Source organism: Tauraco erythrolophus, chromosome 5 (genome assembly GCF_009769465.1).
Source record: "Tauraco erythrolophus isolate bTauEry1 chromosome 5, bTauEry1.pri, whole genome shotgun sequence".
Lineage (NCBI taxonomy): Eukaryota > Metazoa > Chordata > Aves > Musophagiformes > Musophagidae > Tauraco > Tauraco erythrolophus.
Genome location: NC_141469.1, coordinates 41,673,434 through 41,699,030, shown reverse-complemented (window position 1 = coordinate 41,699,030; position 25,597 = coordinate 41,673,434). Strand labels below are relative to the sequence as shown.

The following is a 25,597-nucleotide window of genomic DNA, read 5'->3' as shown; positions in this document are numbered from 1 at the left end:
CACAAGAAGCTGGGAGGTGACAGGCATAGGACAGCTGACCCCAAATGAGCAAAGCGATACTCCAGACCATATGACATCATGCTCTGAATAAAAAAGCTGGGAGAAAGAAGGAGGAAGGGGGGACATTCAGAGTTACGGTGTTTGTCTGCCCAAGTAACCATTACGCGTGATGAAGCCCTGCTTTCCTGGAGATGGCTGAACGCCTGCCTGCTGATGGGAAGTAGGGAATGAATTCCTTATTTTGCTTTGCTGGTATGTGCAGCTTTTGCTTTACCTGATAAACTGTCTTTATCACAAGTTTTCTCAATTTTGCCCTTCCTATTCTCTCCCCTGTTCCACTGAGGGAGAGTGAGTGAGCGGCTGAGCTGCCGTCTAAGGTTAATCCACCTCAGATGATATGGATACCTAATACTCTTTGAAATAGGGCTATGAAATTTTGAAACTAGTAAAGATAGGACTTCTCCTACTCATTCCTAAACTATTAGAAACACAGTTCTTTCCACACAGAGCTAAAAATACTATTGTATACGCTTTTATAAAACAAAACCCAATGAAACTGGTTTAAACAAACATACATATAGATAAAATTCTGTGGTTTTTGCATTAGTAAACTGATAAGAGTCATCATTTTCAGGCAGTAAATTGTGGCATTACATTTCACACCACAGAAGAAAAATTGTTTAATACCATCTTTGTCCCTAAATGCTAAAGACTGAAACCTGGGATAGCAAGATATGACTTACTGGAATAAGCAACAATATGATTGAAAAAGTAACACAATTTGTGGAATACCTTGTAAAAGAACACTGTAATATATTTCTAGGCATGGCTGAGTTAAATACAATTTTATCCTTACCTCAGATATTTTCCTTAGATCATATTCTCAAAGCTTTTTTTTTTTTTACATTTTTCTGTGGATTTTTTTTTATTTATTTCAAATGGCATATATTAGTGAAATAATAAAACCAACAAAGCAAAAATATTTTCTTTCCTGACACCAAAAATCCTCATTTAATCTTTTATAGTCCAGTTTCTCTTATTCTCCTTCGGTATGCCTTAAGCTCCTTAGCTCTCTACTTTTCATCTTCCTTTTCACATTTCTAAGTACTAAATATATCTCTTTCTGAAGATCTCACCACCTCTGCAGCCTGTTGTCTTTCATTGTGAAACTGCCTGCCTATGTCCCTTCAAAACAGTATTTTTGTAACCCTCAGTGAAATGAGCTATAGCTACGCTTTTTCTTCTTCCCAACAAAATCAAATTGTCCTCCTTGACATATTTCACACTGTCTCTATTCTACAGTATTCACTTACCTGCCACTATATCCTACTTCTTTCGTGGCTGGAGAATTACTTGAGCATATTTTTGTTTGTATGTAAAATGTCACATATATAACATTATTATTAACTTCAATGCATTTACAAATTTCTGTTTTTGCTAAAGTAGAAAACCTAGGAATCGTACAATAACATTACACAGAGTACATCTCAAACAGTCTAATCAAAGATCCGATACGAACAGTAAAATCCACAACCACCAACCTGTGCTTTCCTCATATACGCCAATGGCTCTTTCATATGCTCAGGTGGTGCTGCAGGATGACAGGGCGAAGGAAACCTTAAAGAAAGCATAGTATATTTTAAATGTTCAGATTTTAACTTTGCTTTATTAATCCTGTATTTGTAAATCTAAACATAACTTCTTTCGTGTTTACACAAGTAAAACACCTGGTACATTTATCAAAACTAAAAATAAATCTCTTTTTTTACAATTATTTCTTCCTCATCCTTTCCTATGAACAAAAATAATATAAAGATATGTAAGTATTAATAACATTTCAACATGAGTTCTTCTTGTATTAAAAATAATACTTCCTCATAATTTCACGTATTTCTAAAATAAAATTTCTATGAACAAAACAGGTATTTTAAAACCATATTCTCTTCACATCATGATATCTTTATGACTGCCTGGAACTTTTACTATCCAGGAGATTATATTCTTTCAAGAGACAATATATTCTCTCAAAGATTTCCTTTTAAAAATCAATAGTGAACAGGTATGTGTCCAAAGCAATTAGAACTTTGTGGTGTTAACCTAAGCAAAGTTGAATATTCATTCATAAACTGCATTATGCCAAAATATAAAAGCTGGAACAAAAATAAAAAAACAAATCAAACCACTAATGCGTCTTCCAGTAGTGCAGTTTCTTTCCAATGAGTTATTGCCAAACATTTTCCCTAGCTTAATTTTAACTGTCTCAAATGTCTTCCAGGAAACAAAATTTACACAAAGCTTCTCTCTTTTGCTAATGCATTCAACCAGTTCCTATCATATGATTTTGGGAAACTCTCCCCACATTTCTTCCTATTTTTAACTGACCTTTCAGTCATTCTTGTACTTGCTGCTAACTTGTTCTGGACAACTCTGTGCCTACGTATAAAACAGAATCAATACTAACAGATTTCTGCAATGCTGTTTCTTGGCTTTTCCACAATGCTCATGAAATCATGGTATTCTTAGTTAACTTCAATTTTCCAGGGGTAATTTCATTATTTTGTAGCTTATTTCCATGAACTCAAAGAAAGTGTAAGCATTAGTACAAAAGACAGGTAAATATTTTTCCCTTGAAAGATAGGATGAAGATAAATCCTTACTAACAGATACATTTACAAGTATTTTGCTGAATCGAGCCCCTTGTAGTACTAAGACAAAGTTCAAAAGTACAAGTTCAAAACTTGTAACTCTAATCGGCTTGTTTAAATTAGCACAAATAGATTTGCATACACATTTCTTACCATATAGTGGCATTTATGGCTATATCTGTTATGAAATTCACCTTTTACACCTTGCCAGAATGTAAAGGCAACTTATGCTTCCTAAAAGTCTAATCCAAAGTTCGATGAACAATAATAAAAATAGAATTTCACAAATTTCGGTATGTTTATAACTATATCTCAAGCTTGATAAGCATTAATCTGGTTAGTCTAGAGATTCAGTATCTTACAGTTTTTTTTTTTTTATAATTAATACAACAAATACATGCAATGGTGTCATAAACATCTGAAAATAATTAAAATTGATTTGCAGCAACTACCTCAGCTACACAGAATACTATTATGACTGTTGTTATCTTTGGATGTAAAACAACGAAGAAATTACTAAAGTAACTAAAAAATTTGATGATATTTGTTTCACTCGTTCTTTAAAATGTACTTGAGTCCAACATTTTCACTAGGATGAAAAAGAAATAATGGCACTTTAAAACCAGAAATGAAGCAGGTACTCTTGGTATGACAGAACCTGCAGGTAACAGTAACACATCATACACCTATATATACAAATGAATAAAAAGTAAATAATGAGAGTAGAACTAATTAAATAAAAATACTAAACTCACATGTTGAGTTCACTATAAACAGCATTCTGAAGCTTCTTTTCCCAACCTGTTAAAATAAGAAAAAAGAAATCCAGAATACAACTTTAGGAAGTTATACTAACAGAACATGAATCAGAGGTTGCTTTGCAGTCACTAGAGTTTTCTGTCCTGTTTCAATTCATGTCTACCTACCAGACAGGCAGGAAGAGATGAAGAAACCTTAATCTAATTAAGACAGGAAAAACTTCAAGTTGAGACCTGTATAAAGGTTGAATATCATTTATTTCCATCTACTGTTTAAATAATTGCAACGTGGTTTTGGTTGAATAATTATGTGCTATTTTTTCAAAGCCATCATATTATTAAAACAGCTATAAGTATTAATAGAAACAATGTTCCTGATTATCATAAATCTTATAACACTTATCATCTGATCTTCACATCCTAGTTACATAGCCTACAACTTCCAACAGAAATCGGAAATTTAACTAAGAGTAAAATTTTCAAGAGCACCTCCACAAATGCTAATTCCCATTTTAAGAAGTGACTGAACTCTTGTATCATTCAGAACTTTCAAAAAAATTACTAGCATCTTATAAAATGATAAAATCACTTCTTTGCATAGTATGTTTTTCAAAATGCTGCTGGAATCCAAGAACTTTTTCTCTATCTCATTTAATAATCTGGAATCACTGAATGTCTGCTTCTGGCTACTGTCAGCAAGAAGATACCAAGCTGCACAAACTACTATTTTCATCATGTATGTCACATACTTCTTATGTAGATCTACACTATTCACAAATGTATCAATGAAGTATTACAGACCTGACGTCTTCAGAAAATCCTTAATATCTTCTTTTAGTGATTCCAGTTTAATTTCCGGTTTGTGTAGGCTAATCTAATACAAAAAATAAATAAATAAGCATCAAGCAAGCACTAAAAAGAAAGTAAATTGTGTATTTTAAGTTATGAAATAAGAAACATACATGCTTAAGGTTACACACAAAGCAAACTGCTTCCTACTAACTTGACAATGGTAATTGCAGCCAAAAAAATGAGCCAGCTTTTTCCTCACTCAATATCTTTGCTTTTACATCAGTGCTAAAAGCTGTATATGGCGAAGGAGAGAGAAGAAGGGAGAGGGAGCATGCCTTGACAAATATGCTTAATATTGTGAGCAAGTACCTCATACGCTTAGCACAAATGCTAGACTCTACACATTTAAGGATTGGTCATAAGGTGCGCAAATGAATAACTAGAAGCCACTCACTGTATTCTAGGTGAAAGAATCAAACTAAAAATGTTCCATAACTTCTCACTTAACCTCCCACAGTTCACCTCTTGCAGACAAGAAACGTCATCTTCAAACTTCAAGTAAAAACCAAGGATCAAACATTCTCCACTGCAGCTGTGACTACCAGGTATATGCAGCCTCTTGTAACGAAATGCACTCAACAGACAATTAGGCACCAACCAGCTCTACAACTGTACCATGACACCACTGCACAGATGGTGCTGCAGATTTTTCAGCAACAGCAGGTGTGGCTGCTATAACATCTCCTTTTCTTCTATAGCTAGACCAAGAGGAGAGAACAAATAGACAACAAAAGTCCAAAAGGATAACAATCAGAAATTTCAGGAGTTTCTGTGAAGTGACTTCTAATACATATTTACCTAAACATGGAGTGTGGCAATAGCTGATTTACACCAGAGGATAAGCTAGAGGTTTAGAAAAGAATAGCAACCCTGGCTGCTAACTTGAAAATAACACTGGGAGATCTGTGTGCAACTCACTCCATTGCCGTGACTGCTCAAGGCATATGTTAGAAGCATATGGCCACATCATCGACCTAGAAATGTTGAGATATCTCTTACCAAAAGCTACTCAGCAATATGCTGTAGGCATATCAGCTGCTGACTCCATTGCACTAAGTCAGGCTGCTACTAAAAATACACTTTCACTAGCTTGTGCAGTTTGCCAGCCCTAACAGCACTGTTGACAGCATGGCGTGCTTCAGGTCCATCACACACAACTAAAACTCCACAACCTATCCTTTGCCTTATAGTTTACACACAGAAAAGGTATTTGCTGTGCTGCAGTTTGCCGGGAAAGTTAGTCTAGATGAATTCAAAATGCAGTTTTAAGGAAATCTTTCTATTTTCTCTAGCTGAAAGGAAGAATGGCAAATAATGCAGAGACTGATAGCATCAGTGTTTCTGATCTTTTTTTAAGTCTCCTTGCCATTACAGGTAAGGAAGGCTTTTATATTTGGTTTATTGACTGCAATAGCACAGAGACTGTAAGCATGCTTTTTGAGAAAGAAAGGTGATCATAAGCACAAACCATTAAGGTGTGGTGAGTGGCATAACTTTCATGCCAAATGACAAACACACATTCCATTCAGCACAATGGTAGAAGCTGGCGAAGGATCATTGCTAAAGGCATGGAAACAAAGAAAGGTTTTCATGGGAGTCCTTGGGCAGCTCACAAAATACCCTTTTAAGCAACAGCCTTGAGGAGTATTTCATGAAGGATGACTTCTGAACCTACTTTGTTGGAAAGTCCTATGTCTGTTTTGGACTGATGTATGTCAGGCTGAGTTCAATTTTTTTCTGCTGCAAGGCAGGGGTTTTGTACCTCTGCTGTATGAATTTTAAATAAAGTAACGAGGGTCAAAACTAGGCAGATTGTGCCTCACTGTTCCTCCGAAGTTTTTGCACATGCTTTTGTAAATGTTCAACTTTGTCCTCTGGGTTAACTATGGCAAATTTAATCCCAAGGTCCATGGAGTGTTTACCTGTGAGGCTTGGTACACATACTTCAATAATTCTTTTTAGATATGCAAAAAATCCTCACAAATACAATTCATTGACAGATGATGAATCACAACAAAACCAAATCTTACTAAAAGGCGGGTTTCATTACCTTGACCCTCTAAACAGTGCAAGAAGTGACAAAAGTGTAAACAGGAGAACAGTATTTTAATTCCCTGCTGTTCATACATCTGCAAAATTTGGGAGCTCTTGGCTCATTATTGAAGTGATGCCACTCACACTGTCAACCTTTTTTTTTTATTTTTGTGGTTTCCTGGAAATTGATACGGCATATTGCATTAGAGGGGATAAAGGAGTTCAGTTCACACAGATGACTTCCCATTTTCCCTGGCAGCCCAAAAGATACAACAGAGGACTTTCTTATTAACTGCTATTCTCAACAGAGCCTGTTCTCCAGTTGCAGAACAAAAAAACAGTGACTGTTTTGTATGGAGCAGAGTGGCAGTCAAAAAGGAGGCAGAACAGCACTTTGGGAAAAGTGCATTATCATCCACTACGTTTTTCTGATAGAACGAAAAACATGTTGACAATATTTTTTAATATATCTAAAGAGCATTACTACGATTTACACCGATAAAAATGCCTGGCTAAGGTTTATTGGGAAAAAAAAACACTCTGATGAAATTTGTACTGATGAGCTAAATTAATTTCCTGCATGATCAAAATGCAGCATATACCCAGGCAGATCTACAGACTGTCCAATTTCAAAATACACGTCTTGATGAACAAGTATTTTCCTTTTTTTAAAAAAAAATCTAGTACTATCAGGAGGCTATCACAGCAAGGTAAAGGAGAGTGAGCCTTAAAATAAAGGAACAACTCATGAAGGCAAAGAGTGACAGCCAGATGAGGGAAGAAGTCACGCTATTTAGAGGCTCAGTCAGGCGAACACAGAGTCCTGAAAGGAGACAGAGATGAACGCAGCGTAATTCAGCAAGTAAAATCAAATTATTTTAATAAAAGTTAATGCCTACCAGTTTCTCTTCCAGTATAACTGGCATTCTGTATATTATGGATCGGGCACCACGATTCAGACATTCAGTGTATATGTTCATCTACCATCCTGGTCAGCTTCTTGCGAATCAAGAAGTAACCAGCTGTTAGACATTCCTTCATAAAACACGCTATCATTACAGCATTTGTTGGCACCCTCTTGTCCTTCAGCTATACAGAAGAAAAAGGAGAGTTTTGGGACTTAGAAAATTTTGCCAAACCTTCTGAAAGGTGGCCAAGGTACCACTCGCAATCTTTTGTATTTATGTTCTGTGCACATCTTCTTTGCCTTTCATTTTGTAAGGTATCCTGCTGAGATTTGGGCAGTCACCATAAGTGATACTCTAAATGTATTACACTTTCTATACTTGGTTGCCAAGATGGAAGAAAATCCAGACATTCAACACTGATCTGGCTGAGAGCAAGCAAAAGGATAGCATAGCACAAGACAGGAAAAGTTGGTGGGCATAGTAAATTGATTCGCAGAGCAACTAAACATACAGACAAATCTGTTTGCAAATTATCATCTAAATTTGGAAATGGCATTCGGTCATCAGCACTGGAGCAGCATTGATTGTGCAAGAGGACAGAGGAGCCATCAAGGCACAGCACTCGAAGTATAGGAAAGTAACTACAGGACCTGCAACATACTAGAGGAGGCTTGACAGAACAAAGCGTTCCAACGTAACTCCAGCGTTAACCTATTTCTTCTCTCAACAAGAATAAACACTGCAGAGAAGTGATCCAACTATACTGAAACGTGGAACTGCATCAGGTGAACACATATTTTTATCCTGCTGCAAACAGTTCTGCAAATGACTTTACACAATCTAAATATTTTTACAGGCTATCCACTGTAATTTCTCTTCAAAGCCTTTTTGGTTTAGACAAGTACGTACACTTTCAGAGCATTTATTACTGTTCATTATGATTTGGCACAAGTGCACAATGTTTTTAGCTTTTATTGCTATTATATCCCAAATTACAATACAGCACACTACCCCAAATATAGTCCAACTTTATCAGAAGTAAATTCAATGAAAGCTAATAAATATTCACCTTTTCTCACATGCTCGATTCTGCCGTAACTAGATTTTATCAGCATCAGTCTGACTTGTTCAAAACCACTTCAAGTCTGACCACAATTTCAACATAAACACTCTCTAAACACTTAAAATCCTACAAATTTAAAGGAGTGGTTTTGGTTTTGGTTTATGCTTTTCTGTAACAGAAAGAGGAATCATTCTGAGTTTAACTAAACAAATTTCAGTAAGCATAAAACTCTGATTACACTATTTCCCAGCCCTTCTATATTTCTACAGTAATGACACTAAGGGAAAAAGTATTGTGAACTTTCCTATACAAGCAAAAATAACCTAACAGTTGAAACAGAGATTCAATTAGCCTCATGCAGGAATAAATAGCTTCAAATGTTATGTTCTTCCACAAGATATGCAGGATAAACTTTAAATAACATAATTTTGAAGTTTTAATAAATTTTCTAGGTTTTATTTGAAAATAAAATTAGTGCTGTAAATAAAATACACACACGTAAGGTAAAACACATAATCTATAGTACTGAAAAAAAAATATCTGCGAATCAAGCTTGCATTGCTTCTGAACTCCATAATCTGCTCAATGTATTCACAACTGCATTCAATTTAAAATTCACTGTACTGCAAATGTTACTGCTGAACCATTTCAACTAAGGTACAAGCTCTATGAGGAGGGGACAGTAAGCCCTTTGTTAAATTCAAGGCATGAAAAGGAATCATTAATTATCTGTGATGACTCGCGAGCCTACGTTTATTTGCTAAATTTTATTAAATAAATGCTACATTTCACTGAAACATTCTCCGTCTTAATTTGATCTTTTACTTAAGTAGGGATCAGTATCAATTTCTATTTTTAACTGGCTGGAGAAAAACGTACTGAAAATTAATATCCTAAGATTTCTTGCAAACCTTTCACTCCACAGAAATTATTCTGAGATGTTTACCTGTACTCCCATTAGAAGCACAGAGTTGGACACTACACCAGCTGCAATATTCCTAGCGCTCCCAAAGCAAGCACCTCTCCTTCTTTGCCCCATTTGAAGTCTTGTGAAGACCCTTACTTCTCACTTTGATTAATATTTTCTTTAAATTTTTCTGGAACTAGTCATGGGTCTGTTCAAAGAGTGATGGCAGAGTCCTCTCCTTTGGACAATCGTTTTGACCAAGACATATCCTAGCGTATCTCCTCTCCACACCTTCTTCATACCTTCAGGTACCTCCTAAAATTTTTTCTCACTCCCAAACTTCATATTCAGTTGTCGGAGTGGAGTGGGATGGGGTGTCAGGGCTGATTCTTTCCCTCAAGTTACCACTTAGCCTACTTTGATAGCCATTATCCTGTGTTTCTACAAATTCTCCTTCAAGTTGTCCCACTACAGACATACCTACAAGAAACAAACCTGTGAACATCTACACAGCAAACACCCAGAGAGATTCTTTGTATTGTGAGTCTTTCTTGTTCAATTTAAAACATAATTTAGAACCTTTATCTTTCACTTTATCTTCACCTCATATTTTAGAAAATTTCTTTAGGAATAAACTACTGAAGCTTTTGTACGATTCGTGGTGGTAGTAGGGTTTTTTAACTTTGCTTGTTATTTGCCCCTGGCCACTAGAGGTTCCAAGGAACTCAGAGTCAGACTGATTTCTATTACAGGTTTGCAGAGGACAAAAATTAAGATTGATTCATCTTAATAAATTCACAAAGCCTGACTTCCATCAAACATGATGAAAAACAAAGTTTCTGAATTGTCTGCAAATGAAAACGTGTTAAAAAGGTAGCACTTTTTTCATGTCTCTGAACTGTTCAATTTTTATTGTCAGTTCACTGACAAAGATTTTCCATAAAACAACATTTTAGCAAGATTTCACAAAAAAAAACTGTTTTCAAACTGCATTTTGTGATTGACAATGTCCAGGTCACAGTGTTTCGAACCACCTCTAATTTTTACCTTCAAAGCATTTACATTTCAGAAAGGGAAGAGAAAAATTAAGACAAGAGCAAACAAACTTGGTTACAAACTCACACAGTGAAAGTTCTGCTTGAGAAACTGAGATCGTGTTTCTCCTCCAATACCCCAATAACCCCAGCAGTAATTCTACCGGTTGAAAAGGTACCATCTAGTATTTTGGCTCTTTGCAACAGCTACTCTTTCCTTTCAACCACACTACAAAATATGCTCAGAAGAAATTCCAAAGCAAATGACAGGCACGTTTACACTCTTTGCTGCATTAATCTCTCTGTATTAACTGCAGGCACATTACCAAAACTCAACCTACAAAACCAATCTAACATTTATTTTCCAAATCATCATTACCAAGTGTATGACCCTATGTCTACTTCAGTCCTCGGGACAAAAAAGTGATTATCTTGATACCTACAGAGCTAAAGCTGTGACAGCAAATCATGTAGTGCCCATTACAAACTTACTTCAAAGAGATTGCGTATCACAGTCCTTGCCACCAGCTCAGGCTGTTAGTAACAGCCAAACACAGCGCTGCTGTGATCAGTTCATAAGCACAGGGCTACTCTATCAACTCTCACAAATATTGTCAGGATATTTTCTTTTCCCCAAAATTCTATTAACTGGTGAAAGAAACTGTTCATTTTGAGCTGTCCTCTCTGCACATTAAAAGAAGGGATGAATTTACAAAACAGTTTTTGTTAAGAGTTGAAATACTGTTTGTGAGACTACATGATCTCTCAAAAATTTCAGGCAATATTATAATGGATCTTACAATCCATTCTGTTCTCATGTTTCCAGAGATAGTAAATATTTTTGAGGAAGGAGTATGAGCAATGTCAGTTTCTACACTGACTGATAAACAGCAATCTTTGTAAAGGTAAAATATAACTGCAGTATAAATATCCAAAACAATAAGTAAATTTTATTCTGATGCATTGCCTCAACAGATTTCTCAAAATACATTACACTTCTAAAAACAATAGCTTAAAGATCGTATAAAAAGGGACCACCTATACGGACAAATATTGCAACCAGTGCAGACTACGCGTTGTTCAGAAACTGACTGTTAACCAGCAGACAAAAACCCCACATGTCCTATCAATAAACTGGAGTTCAGGTATGATACACAGCAAAAGCAACCATTTCACATTTGATAATGCAACTTCGGGAATACGCTATGTAACAGGAGAGAAATCATGCATTAATTTAATACGGAGAGTAGCAAAATTCAGAAACCTTCAGAATTCTGTACAGCTGCTAAGGGATGGACAAAGATAAGGAACTCACTGATACGGCCTTTGCAACTGCATAGTATAGCAATAACATGACTATACAAGTATTATAAATAAAACAAGTTATACTGTACATGAAAGAAGAAAAGCGCATGCAAGGTCAAGAAAAAAAACTTCAAGATAAAGGAGAACACACAGGTTCCAGACAAGCAGGGTGTACATTTGGCCCTATTTAAATTTAAACTACAAGCTCCAAAAGATAACTCTTTACATTGAAAAAAAAACCTCTAGTTGATGTAGCTAAAAACTTCCAAGTCTTTCAGAACACTACACTTAATCACAGCTCTGATTTAATCTTCTATTACAAACTCTTCAAACACCTACTCTAAGAATCAACCTGAACATTCATTGTCCTGTTTATTTTCTTTCTCCTTAGCACTTCATATGATGAGAATAATCTTCTGACATATATATATACACATATATATTTTTTCTTCTCCAAGAAATTTATAGAACAGTGCTCTGCAAATCTATCATGACGGATTTGGCTGTGGTCATTACACGGTGTTTATTTATTTTATAGGTTACATTTACGCTTTGATTATACAGAGTTTCCACTTGTATTGAGTAAATTGATATGCTATAGATCAGGGAGGGATTTAGGGATTTAACTGCCCTTTCAGACATCAAACACCACCATAGAAGGGCACTGCTAAGGTTCCCAGTGTCCACGTGTACGAAACGGCTGTACAAAACAGCCATCCGCCAGCAGCATTTAAACACCCTACTAAGTCCTGATGACACCAAGCTGCCTCATGTTCCAAAACAAACAGGCAAAGCATCAAGCGACTATGAAATCAGGCCTCACGGGAGACAGAGACAAGAGAATGAATGCAGAGATGAGTACACACAGGTTTGATTATAATCAGTAACAGAGTTGTTAAAAAGAGAGTCCTGTTCACTGCCTTTATTGAGGAAAAGGACTTGAACTTGACCCTCCACACTTCATATCAGGCTATTTATTTGGGATGCTGAACTCCCCATTGCTTAGCAGAACCCAACGTCTACATTCTTTTGTAATTCCAGCCCTCTTCAAGTCATGCATATTTGCTTATTCATATATTTAGAGAGCAGTCAGTCAACAGGATCAAAGCTGACATGCACTTAAAAAAGCATTTAGAGACCAAATCAGCAAATTTAAAAACAAAATAAAATAAAAAGCCAGAAAAGGCATGCAGTTATGTCACTTGCTATGGAAAGCTTTAGGGATATTCAGAAAAGAAAATGTTTCATTTAAAAACCCAACAAAACAAAGGCAGATAACGGACATTCAATCCTAAAAAACCAAATAAACAAACAAACAAAAACCAAACAACCTGTACAATTCTAAGCACTGTTTGCAAAAAAAAAAAAAAAACAACTAACACCCCAAAACCAAAACACCCCAAGATTTTATAAAACCCAACCCAAAATATTTCAGTAATGCACAATAATCATTATAGCACCACTACTATGTTATTATGGTCATGAAAATTGACACAATCTTAATCTGACACATCCTGAATGAAGTTCCAGCGAAACATGAAAATCTGGTTTCAAGTGCAGATAAGTTACTAAATATAAAAGGCCGACTGATTTCCCAGCTACAGAGAGGTACTTGCACGTGCGTTTTTCATTTATTTTCACTTCCTTTCACCAAATCCTCCTCTCCTCAGGGGCCCTCTGGAGCAGGAAAGGGGCAGGGCGTGCCGGCATTTAAAGCTTTCCAAATTAGAGATTAAAAGCCGAAGCGGTCCATTTTACGAACTATTTGGAGCAGTGAGATTTCAAACGGATAATCTTCATATTCACTGCGAAATCCTCCGGCCTCAAGGGGAGAAACTATAAATACAGCTCCAGAGATCAACCAGACCGCTCTCCCGCCCCGTCAAGGCAGGGAAGGGAGGCCGCCGGCCCCTACCCCCGGCGGCGGGCCGGGAACAAAGCGCCGGGAAAAGGGGAGCGGGAAAGGGAGGCGGGCCTGGGGGCACAGCGCCAGGTCGGGGCTCACCCGCGCCTGTCGCTCCAGCTGAGCGTGGAGGCTGGAGCCCTTCAGCCGCTGCACGATCCGCGCGATGGTGAGGGAGAGCCCGCTGTCCGGGTCCAGCATCGCGGCGCGCTGCCGCACCGGGCCGCCTTCGCCGCGGCACCGCGCCCGGGTCCCCGGCGTTACCGGGCAACTGCGGCAGCGCGGGCGGTCCCCGCGGCGCCGTCCGGGTGGAAAGCGGCGCCTGACAGAAACGTTCCGCGCCGCCCATCCTGCTTTGAGCGGCACGGCGTGCCCTGCGCTGCCCGGCGCGGCGCGGCGCCTCGCAGCCGCCTCGCTGCTCAGCGCAGGAGGCTCCGTGCTGTCCCCAGAGCCGGGCGAACACCGCTCCCCCGCGATGGTGCCTTCGGGTGCCGCCTCTCCCCGGGCACCCGGCAGGCTTCCTCCAGCCCGCGGGCCGCGCAGCTGGATAAGGGTTGCCTAAAGCTCCGGTGAAAATCCCTCGTGCTGCTTCTATTTCCTGAATAAACGTTTATAATTTGTCACTGCTAGAAAGGAAGTCAGAAGTAAGTGTAAGGAAAGTGGGTCTGGGGCTTTGGCCGCACAGCCTGAGTGCCGTCACCTGGCCGGGCTGGTGTCGGAGACATCCAAAGTGCCCGGGCTGCTCGCTCTGCCCTTCGCTGCCGCAGAGCTTGCGGGCAGAAATGTCCTCACCCCGCAGCCTGCGCGGCTGCTCCAGCCTTGAGCGCGTCTCCAGCCGCCCATCGAGCGGAGGTGGGCTCATGCCATCCGCCCACCGCAGCGTTGGTAGCTGCCGACACTCGCTAGTGGCCACCTGCCAGCCCAGGTGGACTGTAGCTGGCTACGAGTATTCCACGTCTGTCTCAATAATGAGTTAAATAATATCTTCTATCATCATTACTTATGGCTTAATTAACCCGTCGGGCTTTGCCTTGGAAAGGACTAAGCTTGCTCTTACAGTCAGCTGTTGCACCTCAGCAGAGCCGCCACAATCAATAGGTACAGGGCAGCATCTTCTTGAATGGCTTCTCTGCTAGAGCTGGCAGCGAAAGGGCTTCAAACCCATTTCAGAGCACTCGGGAAGATTAACTTAAAAACATCTTTAGCTGCGGTTTAAGTGGCTTTGCACTGGTATGAGGTAGCGGGATTCATATCATTAAAGCTAGAGAGACAGTTAAAAAAGCTGCTTTTTTAAAGCCTGAGGTATCACATCCAGATGGTGTGAACAGCAAATTCAGCCCCAAGGCTCTTTTCTGTGTGCTTGCTGAGGAATACTAGTTGACCTGTACTCAGGTGAAGTTTTATTACATGCTTGAATATTTTATTCCTGTCTGCTCAGCATGGTGAGGCATTAATTCAGGCTCAGTACCAGGAGCCGACACAGCCCTTATTTAAGCAGAGCAGCTGTGTGGCACTATGTACATCTCATTGGGTGATGTAAATGGAAGGAGCTTTAACTGGAGAAGCATTAATATCCACCTTCAGCCCTCAGGGTGGCCATACCTCTGTAAATCAAAGAATGTTTCAAGATTCTGAAACATGAGGTTGTAACTCTTTCACTGCTGTGAGCTCTGCAGTGAGTGATGCAAATGTGAGGAAAGACAACTGACGTCAACAGTTACCTTGCTAGGAAAACAACACTAGATATATTTATAAAAAACACCTGAACTCATCTCCCTGCAACCTCTTTTGACTTGTCTGTGAGCATTTCTGGATAGAATTAAGTTTAAAGGAGAACAGTAAGAGAAGATCAGAGATAAAAGTTCTTTAACCAACTGTAGAGAAATCCGAAAAGATCACTTACTCTAAATCAAAACACTGAGGAGAGCTCACTCCTCAATTCATGGAGAGCACGGCGAAATCAAATGCCCAGTTTTCTACCAATGCCTTGGATGTCTATTCTGATTTCCATCAAGTTGTCTGTCAGTTCTGCACTTACATGCATATATGAAGTTGGTGCAACAGTGAGCACATTTTCTTTTCTCTGTGTATTCAGAGTTAATGAAATATTTCCCTACATTCCCAACTGAACAAGCATACAAAGGGTAATTGCTTTGTGTGCTAGTTGATATTAAAATTCTGCAAAGAGTTCATATGGAGGAAGTACATCCCTTTGCTGTTTTTTTTGTTTGGTTGGTTTTTTGTTTGTGTTTTTTTTGTTGTTGTTTTTGGTTTTGTCGTTGAGGAAGATCGTTTGTTTGTTTAGGAACTTTACTTGTTAAGATAGACACATGCAGAAAACCACGGCATGCCATTAAGTTCCACAGATCAGTTCCTGTAAGTCCAGGGGTTTATATTGCAGCTGCAAGTGTGAGCGGAATCCCTACCCCTTTGCCTGGCATAGTCCTTGGCAGCATTTTCTTTCCCAGTTTTGGGGAGAACTTATGGACTGCCACAGGGATGGCAATTTTACATTGCATTTGGTGAGTATATTGTTTCTCAGGACTGCTTGATATGCGGGGACTGCAAAGTTGAGTATGTTCTTACTGGTAGCACAACACAGTGTCTGGCTGTTTTCCATGCTATGATCTGCAGGCATCACGTTCAGCCAGACGGCAGGTCATGGAGAGGGACAGAAGCCACACCACCTTGCTCGTTAGAAGTGTGAGTTGCCCTGCTCCTGGGGAATGTGGGGAAACAATACATTAGGTGAGTTTCATGTGCAATGCGTAAGACTTCACAGGTCTACAAAAGCCATTCTTACCTCTATAGGTCAATAAAACAGGAGAAAAACCTGATGTCAGCTGCAGATGACTGATCTCCTGCAGCTGACTACCTCCACTCCAAATCTGCCTTCGTTTATTACCCTCTGCACATGCACATCTGTCACTCTTCATTCCCTGTTTTTCCAGGCTATTTCCAGTCTGATTTCCTTCCTCCTATGCGCTGGGTTTCTCTTCGGTCAGTTATGTCTCCAATGTGGGTAGGAAAACTTACTTCTTGTAAATGCCGATCAAAGCTAAAAAGCAAGGCGATATAAAGAGGTAATCTTTGCAGCATCTCACCGAGGGCTGTTAACTGCTTCTTGTGTATCCTTACCATACCCAGTTAAGAAATCTCATGCTTAAGTGCGTACTTCTTTTTTGTTTCCTTACAAGGAGCTTACTGCGTGGCAGACCCTGAGAAATACAGGGTCATTATTAAAAAATATCACTTCAATAACAAGCATTGGCAGAAACCCCAAACAACTCTTTAGCCTGTCCCCCTAGTATCACGTGACTGGCTTAACTTGGTTTATGTGATAAGTGTTTGACAATTACTGCTTTTTCATTGTGATTTACTTCTAAATTGCAAGTAAGCAACTGCAGTAGAATGGATTTATGATGTCCAGTACCACATACCAAAGGTAGATTGCTGGTTTTATCTGAAGGTCTGGTGTAGGCATCATTGTTTTTATGGGTTGGGGTTTTTTGTGGTCTTTCCCTCTCTCCATCTCTCTCCTACACCCTTGAACACCAACTCTCTTCCTGATTGTGTCCCATCTCTATTTACAGCTGCAGTGCTCTACAATGTTATACCTATTCTTACTGTGTTTTGTGTCAAGTTTCTGCAGTTAGCTATAACTGAAACTGCTATCCCAAGTGTCTTATATTTATCTGCCACTGCAGGTCTGGAAAGCATCAAGAATTTGGCAAGAGAAAGTAAAAATTAAATAGTCAGTATCTGAAATATTTCACCCATATTCTCTCCCTCTTTCCCCTGGTGGGTTTTCAAATGAGAAGAGGAGAGAATATGAAGCAATAGATACATCATACTGTCGTGTTTAAGGCCACATGAGACAAAACACATTTTAATGCTTAAAAATGATTCTGAATACCAGTTTATTTTGTGGAGTGTAAATGCAGTCAGTAAAAAGGAAAAACATTCAAAGGATGCACTGAGTGCCTGGAAGCTTGGCTTTTTCCATACAACTATGTTAGTTAACCTAATAAAAACCAGGGCTGCCTTTCGGTATCGCCACAGGAAGCAGTTGCCTTGTATGACAAGTCAACAAAGGGAAGTCAATGAATTCCCAGCAGTGTCAATAAAATCCCAGCAGTCCCTATCCCAAAATCCCAGCAGTCAACAAAATCCCAGGACTTTCAGTGAGCTGCTCCCAAAACACTCTTCCCCCAAGCAATTGACAACACTCATGTTGCCCTGATCCCACCTTCATCTTTCATTCCCTTGTTGCTAGGAATGTGAAGTCTTGAAGTCTCCTCTTCAGGCTGCTTTCTCTGCTGGGATCGGGAGGGATTGGAGGGGGAACACTGACTCTTAACCAGTGCTGAGGGTGGGTGCATTCATGCAGTCAGTACTAGCAGAGTAAGGAAATGAGGTTTACTGCAGAATAGGGCTAAGCATGCAATCATTGACACATATTACTGTAGACAAGCCACTTACCTTTCTTTGACACCCTGAGTTATAGGGGGTTAATGCTGTCTGGGGGGAGCTACACATTGCATTCACTCTGGTAATGTATCACAAATGTTGTGTAGATCTGCAGGTTGTTCCCTTTTTTGGTGCTACATGAGGCACTGGCAGGAGAATGACAGTGTGTGCAGTCCCTAATGGCAGACTAGGTCATGTGTAAGCATGGCTATGTCCCAGCCAACAAGTGTCACAGAAAGTCAGGTTTAAAAAAAAAAAAAAGAAAAGCAGCAACATTTTTTTCTGCCAAAACAAAAGGTTAAGACATTAAAGAAAAAAAACTCAAAACCACACATATCCTTATTCCCTCAAAAACCCTCCAAATTTGCCTTCCTTCAGACAGGAGAGCATGGCATTTTTATCTCCTCTCAGATAAACTAAATATTTTTTTTTTTTCAGACCTTCATTTCTTCTTTCTCTGCTTGGAATCATTTTAAGTCATGAGGGTTCAAAATCCATAGCCCCAATCCTCCATCTCAAGCTGTTAGCAGAACTACACCTGTGAACTAAAACGTCAGATTCAAACAGCTACTCTCTGGATTTCTCATCCAAGCAGGTAATTTCAGAGAAGAATGTATTCAGTCCTTTCCTCAGTGTGCTCACTCTTTATACTAGTCTAAAGTATACTAAACTTTAATCTTAGTTATGGGCCAATCCTGCAAGCTTACCTTTATAACCTCCACTGGTTTCCTTGTGCAATCAGAATCACAATGTATTGTTTGTAGCTGATAACAGAGAGGTGTAGCAAAAACTAGAAATGCAAGAAAAGGCAATTTCTGTCAGTGACTCACCCTCATCAATTTTAAGCTTTATTTAAATTACTGCTCAAAAGGTGACAGTGTATATTCTGACAAGTTTCAATACCTTATTTAAAATAATCAGCTCCCACGGAGTAATGAGATTTTTTGCCCAAATACTACTGATGCAATCTGAAGAATGTAGGAAGCTTAGATGATGTATCTTCACTTATCAGGGCAGAAATCATCTCTTATTGCAGACTATTGTTCATGAGAAGTAATGTATTTTATCTAATATGTGGCCGAACTTGAGAGCTAGACTTGACTACCAATGATGTCAAGGATTATCAGTCCAGTTTTAGGAGTTTCGCATTGCTTCAGTTTTTGATTTTGGGTAATTTCCTACCAGACCTTGGCTTTAGATACATGTAAGCCTCCCTAGAGAGGATCACGTATCTCAGGTCACAGTGTCTGTTACTGGCACTTTTTAATAGCATTGCTGAGTCATAGCAGCAACTGTGAGTTATCAGGCATGTAAAACAAATAACACGCACAAAGTCCCTAATTTTTCTGGTATTATTAGTTTTAGACTATTTTTCATGTGTTTTATTATTAATCAAGTGACATGCATTAGCAGTAACATTCTCTATCTTCTGGTTCATAAAATCCCACGTGTACATTTACCATGTATTAAGATATAATTACGCAGATGTAGGATTTCTTGGGCTTAAAAAAGAAATGGAGTCTATCGGTCTAGCTCCATTTTGAAGAAAACTATGTCCTCAATCACAAATACAGTTTATTTACTGAGTAGTATATGCACTTCATATATTATATATATTTTATATCTTAATTTTAAATTGTATATTCACCTATCAGCAAGTTTGTCAGGCAATCTACACAATTATTTTACATACCTGAACTGTTTAAAAGACATACATCAGCTTTCACAAGCACGTATTTTCCCAGTACACAGGTGACAGCTTACATTAGCCACTTCTTTTAAGGTTCTTAAAACCTTTTAACCAATTTCTTGTAAGCAATGAACTAAAAAGTGCTGTCTCAGGAGATTATTAGATAACACCTTTAGGCCAGAGTTTATTAGTATATAGGTATGTTAGGGTGAGATTCTGTGCTCTTTTCAAACCTATTGATTTCAGTGAGGCTATGTGATCTGAGTAAAAGCAGAATTTGGGTTTTGTCTGTGACAGGAAGTATTCCCTTTTTCAAAATATCTAAAAAATATGTATAGTGATGTTTTATAGGTACCATTTAAAAATATTAAAACCTCTGATTTTCTGTGTCTTTATTATACGGTATTCAGCATTACTCCACTGAAATAGCTTTTTGATATCATATCCTATTTATTGCAGTAGGGAAATTTGTCTTCTGTGGAAAACATAATAAATGTTTTAAGGTAGTCTGTTATACATTTGTGCACTGCCTGCAATATATACAATTTATTACAGAGTCATGTCTGTGTGTGTTGGAAGTCTTCAACAACCAGTAGGTCACCTTGAATACATTATTTAGTGTCTAAATCAAACTCATCTTCTTCTTAATCATTATGAAGGAGAACTATAAACTTCAGTGGCAGAACAAGGATCTCTCCTTAGATATCAGTTCTAGGCACTTTTTATTCTTCTGATTAAGATTTTATAACAATTAAAGTGGAGTTATAATTTTTTTCTTTTTTTTAAATGAAGGAGTAGTAGGCTGATTGGTTTCCTTGTTTGTTACATTTTAAAACACAAGATTCAAAAACGAAGAATAAATGAAGAGGATCTAGAAGCTCTTATAGGGTTTTTGTAATTCTTTCCCGGGGGTTAGGTAGTTGTAAAGTAGCCAGATTCCCTAACTGTAAAAAAACACACTCTAGTTTGAGTTGCAGGGGGCCTGACTTCAATCACTAGGATTTTTCAGATATCCTTTACCTTGACTTCTGCTTCCTTAACTCAATGTATGCCCTTGTAAAAAGACACCTAGAAGTACTAGTGAGATAAACTACAAAATGAAAATGCTGAATAAAAGGAGCATAGCAAGCAGAACCTTCATAAGTTTCTCGTAGTTTTGTCTCCATCGATGGTGCTTTTCTTTCCTTGTACGAAAAAATGCTTTGTATCATCAAAAGGGAGTACTGAGCACTGAATAAATATCTTCACCAACTATGGAATAGAGTCTCCTCTTATAGATATCAGGCAATGGCAGGGGTCTAAAGACTCTGTATGGAAATACTTGCAATTGTCCTGTATTAACTCAGAAGAAATTAAGTCAATGTAAAACTGAGCCCTAATTTCTGAACATAGTTTCTCTGTTTATATACAGGAATATATTTTTGCAGAAAATTATCTGGAAAAATTGAATACTAATGCTGCCTCTTACAAGAATAGTTGTGCATACGTAAAATGCGTCTAAATGAACAGTTTTTACTGTGGAAATAAGTTCACAATGAGAACATGCGCAAGAATTCAAACCAACCACCTGAAAAGAGTGGAACAGTGAGATGGAAGAGCAAATGTGTGTAAAGCTTCTCTGCTCTCACGAACCCAAAACGTACAAATTAGTATACACATCTTCTTAAAGGAAAAATGGCACCAAAATATTGTACCCAGCTCTCGGGGCACAAACAAACCCAGATAGCTTGATTTCAGATGAAGCTCTGCACTTTAAAAGCAAAAAAAAAATCATTAAAATACCTCATTGCAGTTGTTCAACAGCGGAAGGACCCACTCTCACTTATGAGGCTTTTAATTTGAGTAAAATTAGATGAATAATAAAGATAGTGTAATAAAGACATAGATCAAAGAGGTGACAAGTATGTCTCCCCATCCCCAAATCTACCGACATACAGGGAAAAAATAGCAGGACATGATGTTGATTCTTTGAAAGAAGCTGCTTTCAAAATGTAGGTAATTTTTTTACCCAAATACATCTGTAAAGGTTTGCAACAAGAATATGAATGAGACACAGACTTAAAATAGCCTACAGAGCAGGTTTGATAATGGATTTGGAGGAGAAAATGTATGTAAGTACATTGATTTTATAACCAAATATTCACTTAGAAAAACACTTTGCTTTGGCATCATTATGCAGCTCTTTAGGACACCAAAACCCCCAAATATCCATAGCCATGTAATGGTTTTAACTTTCAGTGAGCTTTAACTGTGACATGAGTTAATACACTTTTATTTTTTAAAAATATCCTTATCCTGTAAGGTACTACTTACTGTCTTTCATAACTTTATCCAGGAGGCACAAGTCTTTGAGGCCTAACCATTCATTTGCTGCTTAGAACTGGAAATAATACCCTTGTTGATGGTACTGAATACAGGTTAGTTGCATGGCTGAAGGGATGAACACTCAGGACTTAAGATGCTATTTGCAAATTCACAGTTTTGGTTAAGTGGGCTCAAAGGAGGAAAGGGCAATAGCTGAAGAAGCACTCATGAGGATTCAGCAAAGAAGGAACAGAGAAAAAGAAGTCGTTATCATGTCACTAACTAAATGAGCCACCATATAATGAATGGGATTACAGGAAAAGTGTAAGCAAGGAAAAATCCTGGTTTGTTTCTTATTCCCCAGTACTATTCAGGGAAATTAAATTTACTGCCTTCTTGATAAGGAAGCTGGATTTCATCAAAGAAATCTCCATTGGTACTGCTCGTTTCTTCTCAAACAGCATTAAATCTGGAAGGCCTTGGATATTTAGTAACATGTCAGACCAGAAGAACAAAAGTTTCTAATAATTTTAATTTGGATAATATTGTATATGACCTACCATCTACTCTTACTTAAACCAGAAAATCAAAATTTATTTAGCAATTTATATCATGGTCTGATTGTGTAGAATTTATTTGACCATTTCTTGCAGAATCCAATTTTAAATTTCCAGCATTCTCCATATAAGGTCTTGTGAGCAAGATACTCCAGTATGAAATGACTCAGTTTAACAGCTAATTAAATAAATAGTGCATTCCTCTTTATTTTGCCAGAATATTCTCATTCGACTTCTAATAACAACTTTTATGAGCAGTCAGTAAGAATTAAGTGAAGACTTTGGAGAAGTCTATCTTTACGAAGTATAAAATTGCAGCTGACACTTCTGGCTTTCTTAACTGAAATGTAAATGAAATTTAAAGAGATAAGGTCACTGTAAGCTTAGGGTTTGAGCAAGATTATACTTCTGGTATTACTGTGTTTAGCACCAGAGAGAGTGAGAATAGAGCCTGGGAGCATTTCACTAGCGTATCACTTGGAATATTTAAAAAAACATTTACTTACCTCCAGCATGTTGAATAAGCAAAGCTTGTGAAAATGGAATACCAATTGTCACTGATATTTTGTCATGGTCTCATCTTTCCCATTTCAATTCATTAGTTTTCTCCATATTGCAGGATTGCAAAATGAATGCATTAGAATAAAAGGGAAACATTGGGAGGAAATATGGTATATCAGAAGTGACACAGTAGCCACAATTCATATAATTTGTGACTGTTTTGCACTGTTTTGTCTGCACACTTAACAGTAGTGCAGTTGATTTCAGAAAGGACCAAACCAGTATGAAGTTGCAAATGTCCGGTAATGACTTGAGGCACACAAAAAATTATTAAAAGAAATCATCCACGTTAGTTGCAAATTTTCAAATGTTTGTTAAAGCAAAATTGATGATGCATCATATAACTTTTCCATATACAAAGGTTACATCCCAAAGATCCAACTTCTGATATGTTTGATTTATAAATCCCTGGCTATTTGGGGATACCATAGCATCCTAACTGTGGCTGGCTGTAACAAAAAGTGAGCGTAGAGAATTCACAGCAGAATCTGTCCTTGGACTTTTGTTTCTCTCTTCTTTTGAGAGTTGAGTGTTCTTCTTGGCAGCTTTAAAACAGTTTTTTAATGTAAGCAAAGACTAAACAATGAAAATGAATTTAAAACTTACATGCTTTCAGTCACATTAACTCTCTGCACAATGTAATATTGTATAAACATGTGCAAATAGTCCAAACTAACTATGGCAATTGTTCCTCAGAGTGTGTTTTCTTAAGAATGATGTAGACAAAAGCATGGCAAGTAAGGCAAATAATACTATCTTTTAACAGCCCATCTGTGGTGAAACTCTGGAAATTATTGTTTTCAGTGTTTCAGTGTTGGAATAATGTTTTGGTATGACTCTGTATGGAAGTACTATCATATACTCCCAGGACAGCTTAGCACAATAGCTGAAATAAATCAGATTCTTTGTTATCACTATGGACTTGACCAGCCTCTCTCAGTTTCTCAAAAAATTATAACTGACATCCAGTTATTGGACAGAATTATACCTATCAAAGAAGTCCAAAATGCAAAGATAATTTGGCTAGTTTACAAATAAAGATAAACATTCCAGAAATGAAGACCTATAACAGAACTTCATCTGGGGTAAATTGTCTTTGCTCCTGAAGATCTCCCTGTGTCTCATCTTACTCGGTTCAGTAATTAGTCCAAACTGTCAGCTAGCAGAGTTCCAGTTAACCAAAAAAAAATGGCCTGGAGATTATCATAGTAAAAGAACAAGAGTCAAACAATAAAATACTTAATTGCATGTAACGAAATGCACAGCCATGAGTCTCACTTAAAATCTCATTTTCATTCTAGGAGTCTCTGAACTTGAAGGGAAAAACCCAGCACCTCCCTGTCTGAGAACCTTTCCATGCAAAATTATGACAATGGAAAACTAGTAAAGTCTTTTGCATTTCTTTTTATTAGATCAAAATCCTACTTGGGTTAGGTACTTTCCAGGAGAGGGTATTGTTTCTTTATGCAAATTGCTGGTAGGGCTTTATAGACTATAGTAGCTGTAGTAAAGGTAGAAAAGTCTTCTAAAGGAGAGACATTTTGCAATATTTTCTGAATTTTTTGGATCTAGCTCCGGATTTAGAAATAGCTCTGGATAACTAGTTCATAACCAGATACCCTACTGCAAACACTTTTTTTTTCTATTCTCTTATTCTTTACCTTCACTACATGGTCTGAATTATCTCAACTACAATTCATACTCAGAATTCAGTTGTTGATAAGAGACTTAGTCAGTTAATTACTTCGAAAAAAGTGAAGCTGCGTGCCCCTCTTTAGCTACTGAGTAATAGAGAATTCATCAAAATATAAGCAAATTATATGTTCAATTTCTTGTGCAGACGTGTGCAAATTTATGTCAAATCAGAGGGGTACTGTTCATAGAAATTTTATGAGTCCTATAAAAACAGAAGCTTTCAAGAACTAGAGTTGTTAATCGAAATGAATCCTTCTTACGTAAGTGTAATTCTCAGGGCTTTTTTTCTAATAGAGACAATACTTCTCTTGCTGCCCATAGCTTAGGTTCCTTTAAGCCAAAGATTATGTGATTCTTGGGAACTCAGATGTCAATTAACAAATTTCAACAATATTACCTTAAAGATATTTATCATCTGTTACAGAAACTGATGCTCCTCCAAAAATATAGATGTCAGTTCATACGTCGTGAAACACAAAGTAACTTCTCTCTGTACATAGTATGACACATAAACTTTGGAATCTTAAATTAAAGCCCTGGCATCAGACATGCTGGTACCAATTCACTCAATAATTCATGAGCTGATTTTCTCTATTTCCTCCCTACTAACTGCACAGCCAGTCCGTTAATGACTTAGTCGGTGTTGTGAAACTAACATCTCTTTATCTAATTTTGCGGAAATGTAGAAACCTATTTGATGTTAACATCATGAGTATAGCGTGGCTTTTGAGAGCAGAGCTGTCTGCCAAATATAGCACCAGACCCAGTCTGAAGAGACTGCCTTCCTTTTCCTGACTTCCACCGGCACACTGAGTGGCCTGTGCCGAATCTTTCACTTTCCTCTGCTTCATCTTTTTCATCTTTAAATTAAAACTCATAGTGATTGCAGTTAACCCACTTCTTTCACATAC

The 25,597-nt window shown here is 37.9% G+C and overlaps 1 protein-coding gene across 2 annotated transcripts in view; it reads right to left on the bottom strand.

Annotated features, from left to right (window-relative positions):
- The window catches only part of TBC1D19 (TBC1 domain family member 19), a 77,068-nt gene extending 63,458 nt beyond the window's left edge, over window positions 1-13,610 (bottom strand). The window contains exons 1-4 of one of the 2 annotated variants that reach the window (XM_086611904.1): window positions 13,512-13,610; window positions 4,205-4,277; window positions 3,401-3,446; window positions 1,542-1,617 (exon numbers count right to left, since the gene is read on the bottom strand). In XM_086611904.1, coding sequence (XP_086468030.1) covers window positions 1,542-1,617; window positions 3,401-3,446; window positions 4,205-4,277; window positions 13,512-13,610 — 294 coding nt within the window. The remainder of the gene's footprint in view (window positions 1-1,541; window positions 1,618-3,400; window positions 3,447-4,204; window positions 4,278-13,511) is intronic. The other variant, XM_086611905.1, reaches the window with a different exon arrangement.
- Between the last annotated feature and the right edge of the window lie 11,987 nt (window positions 13,611-25,597).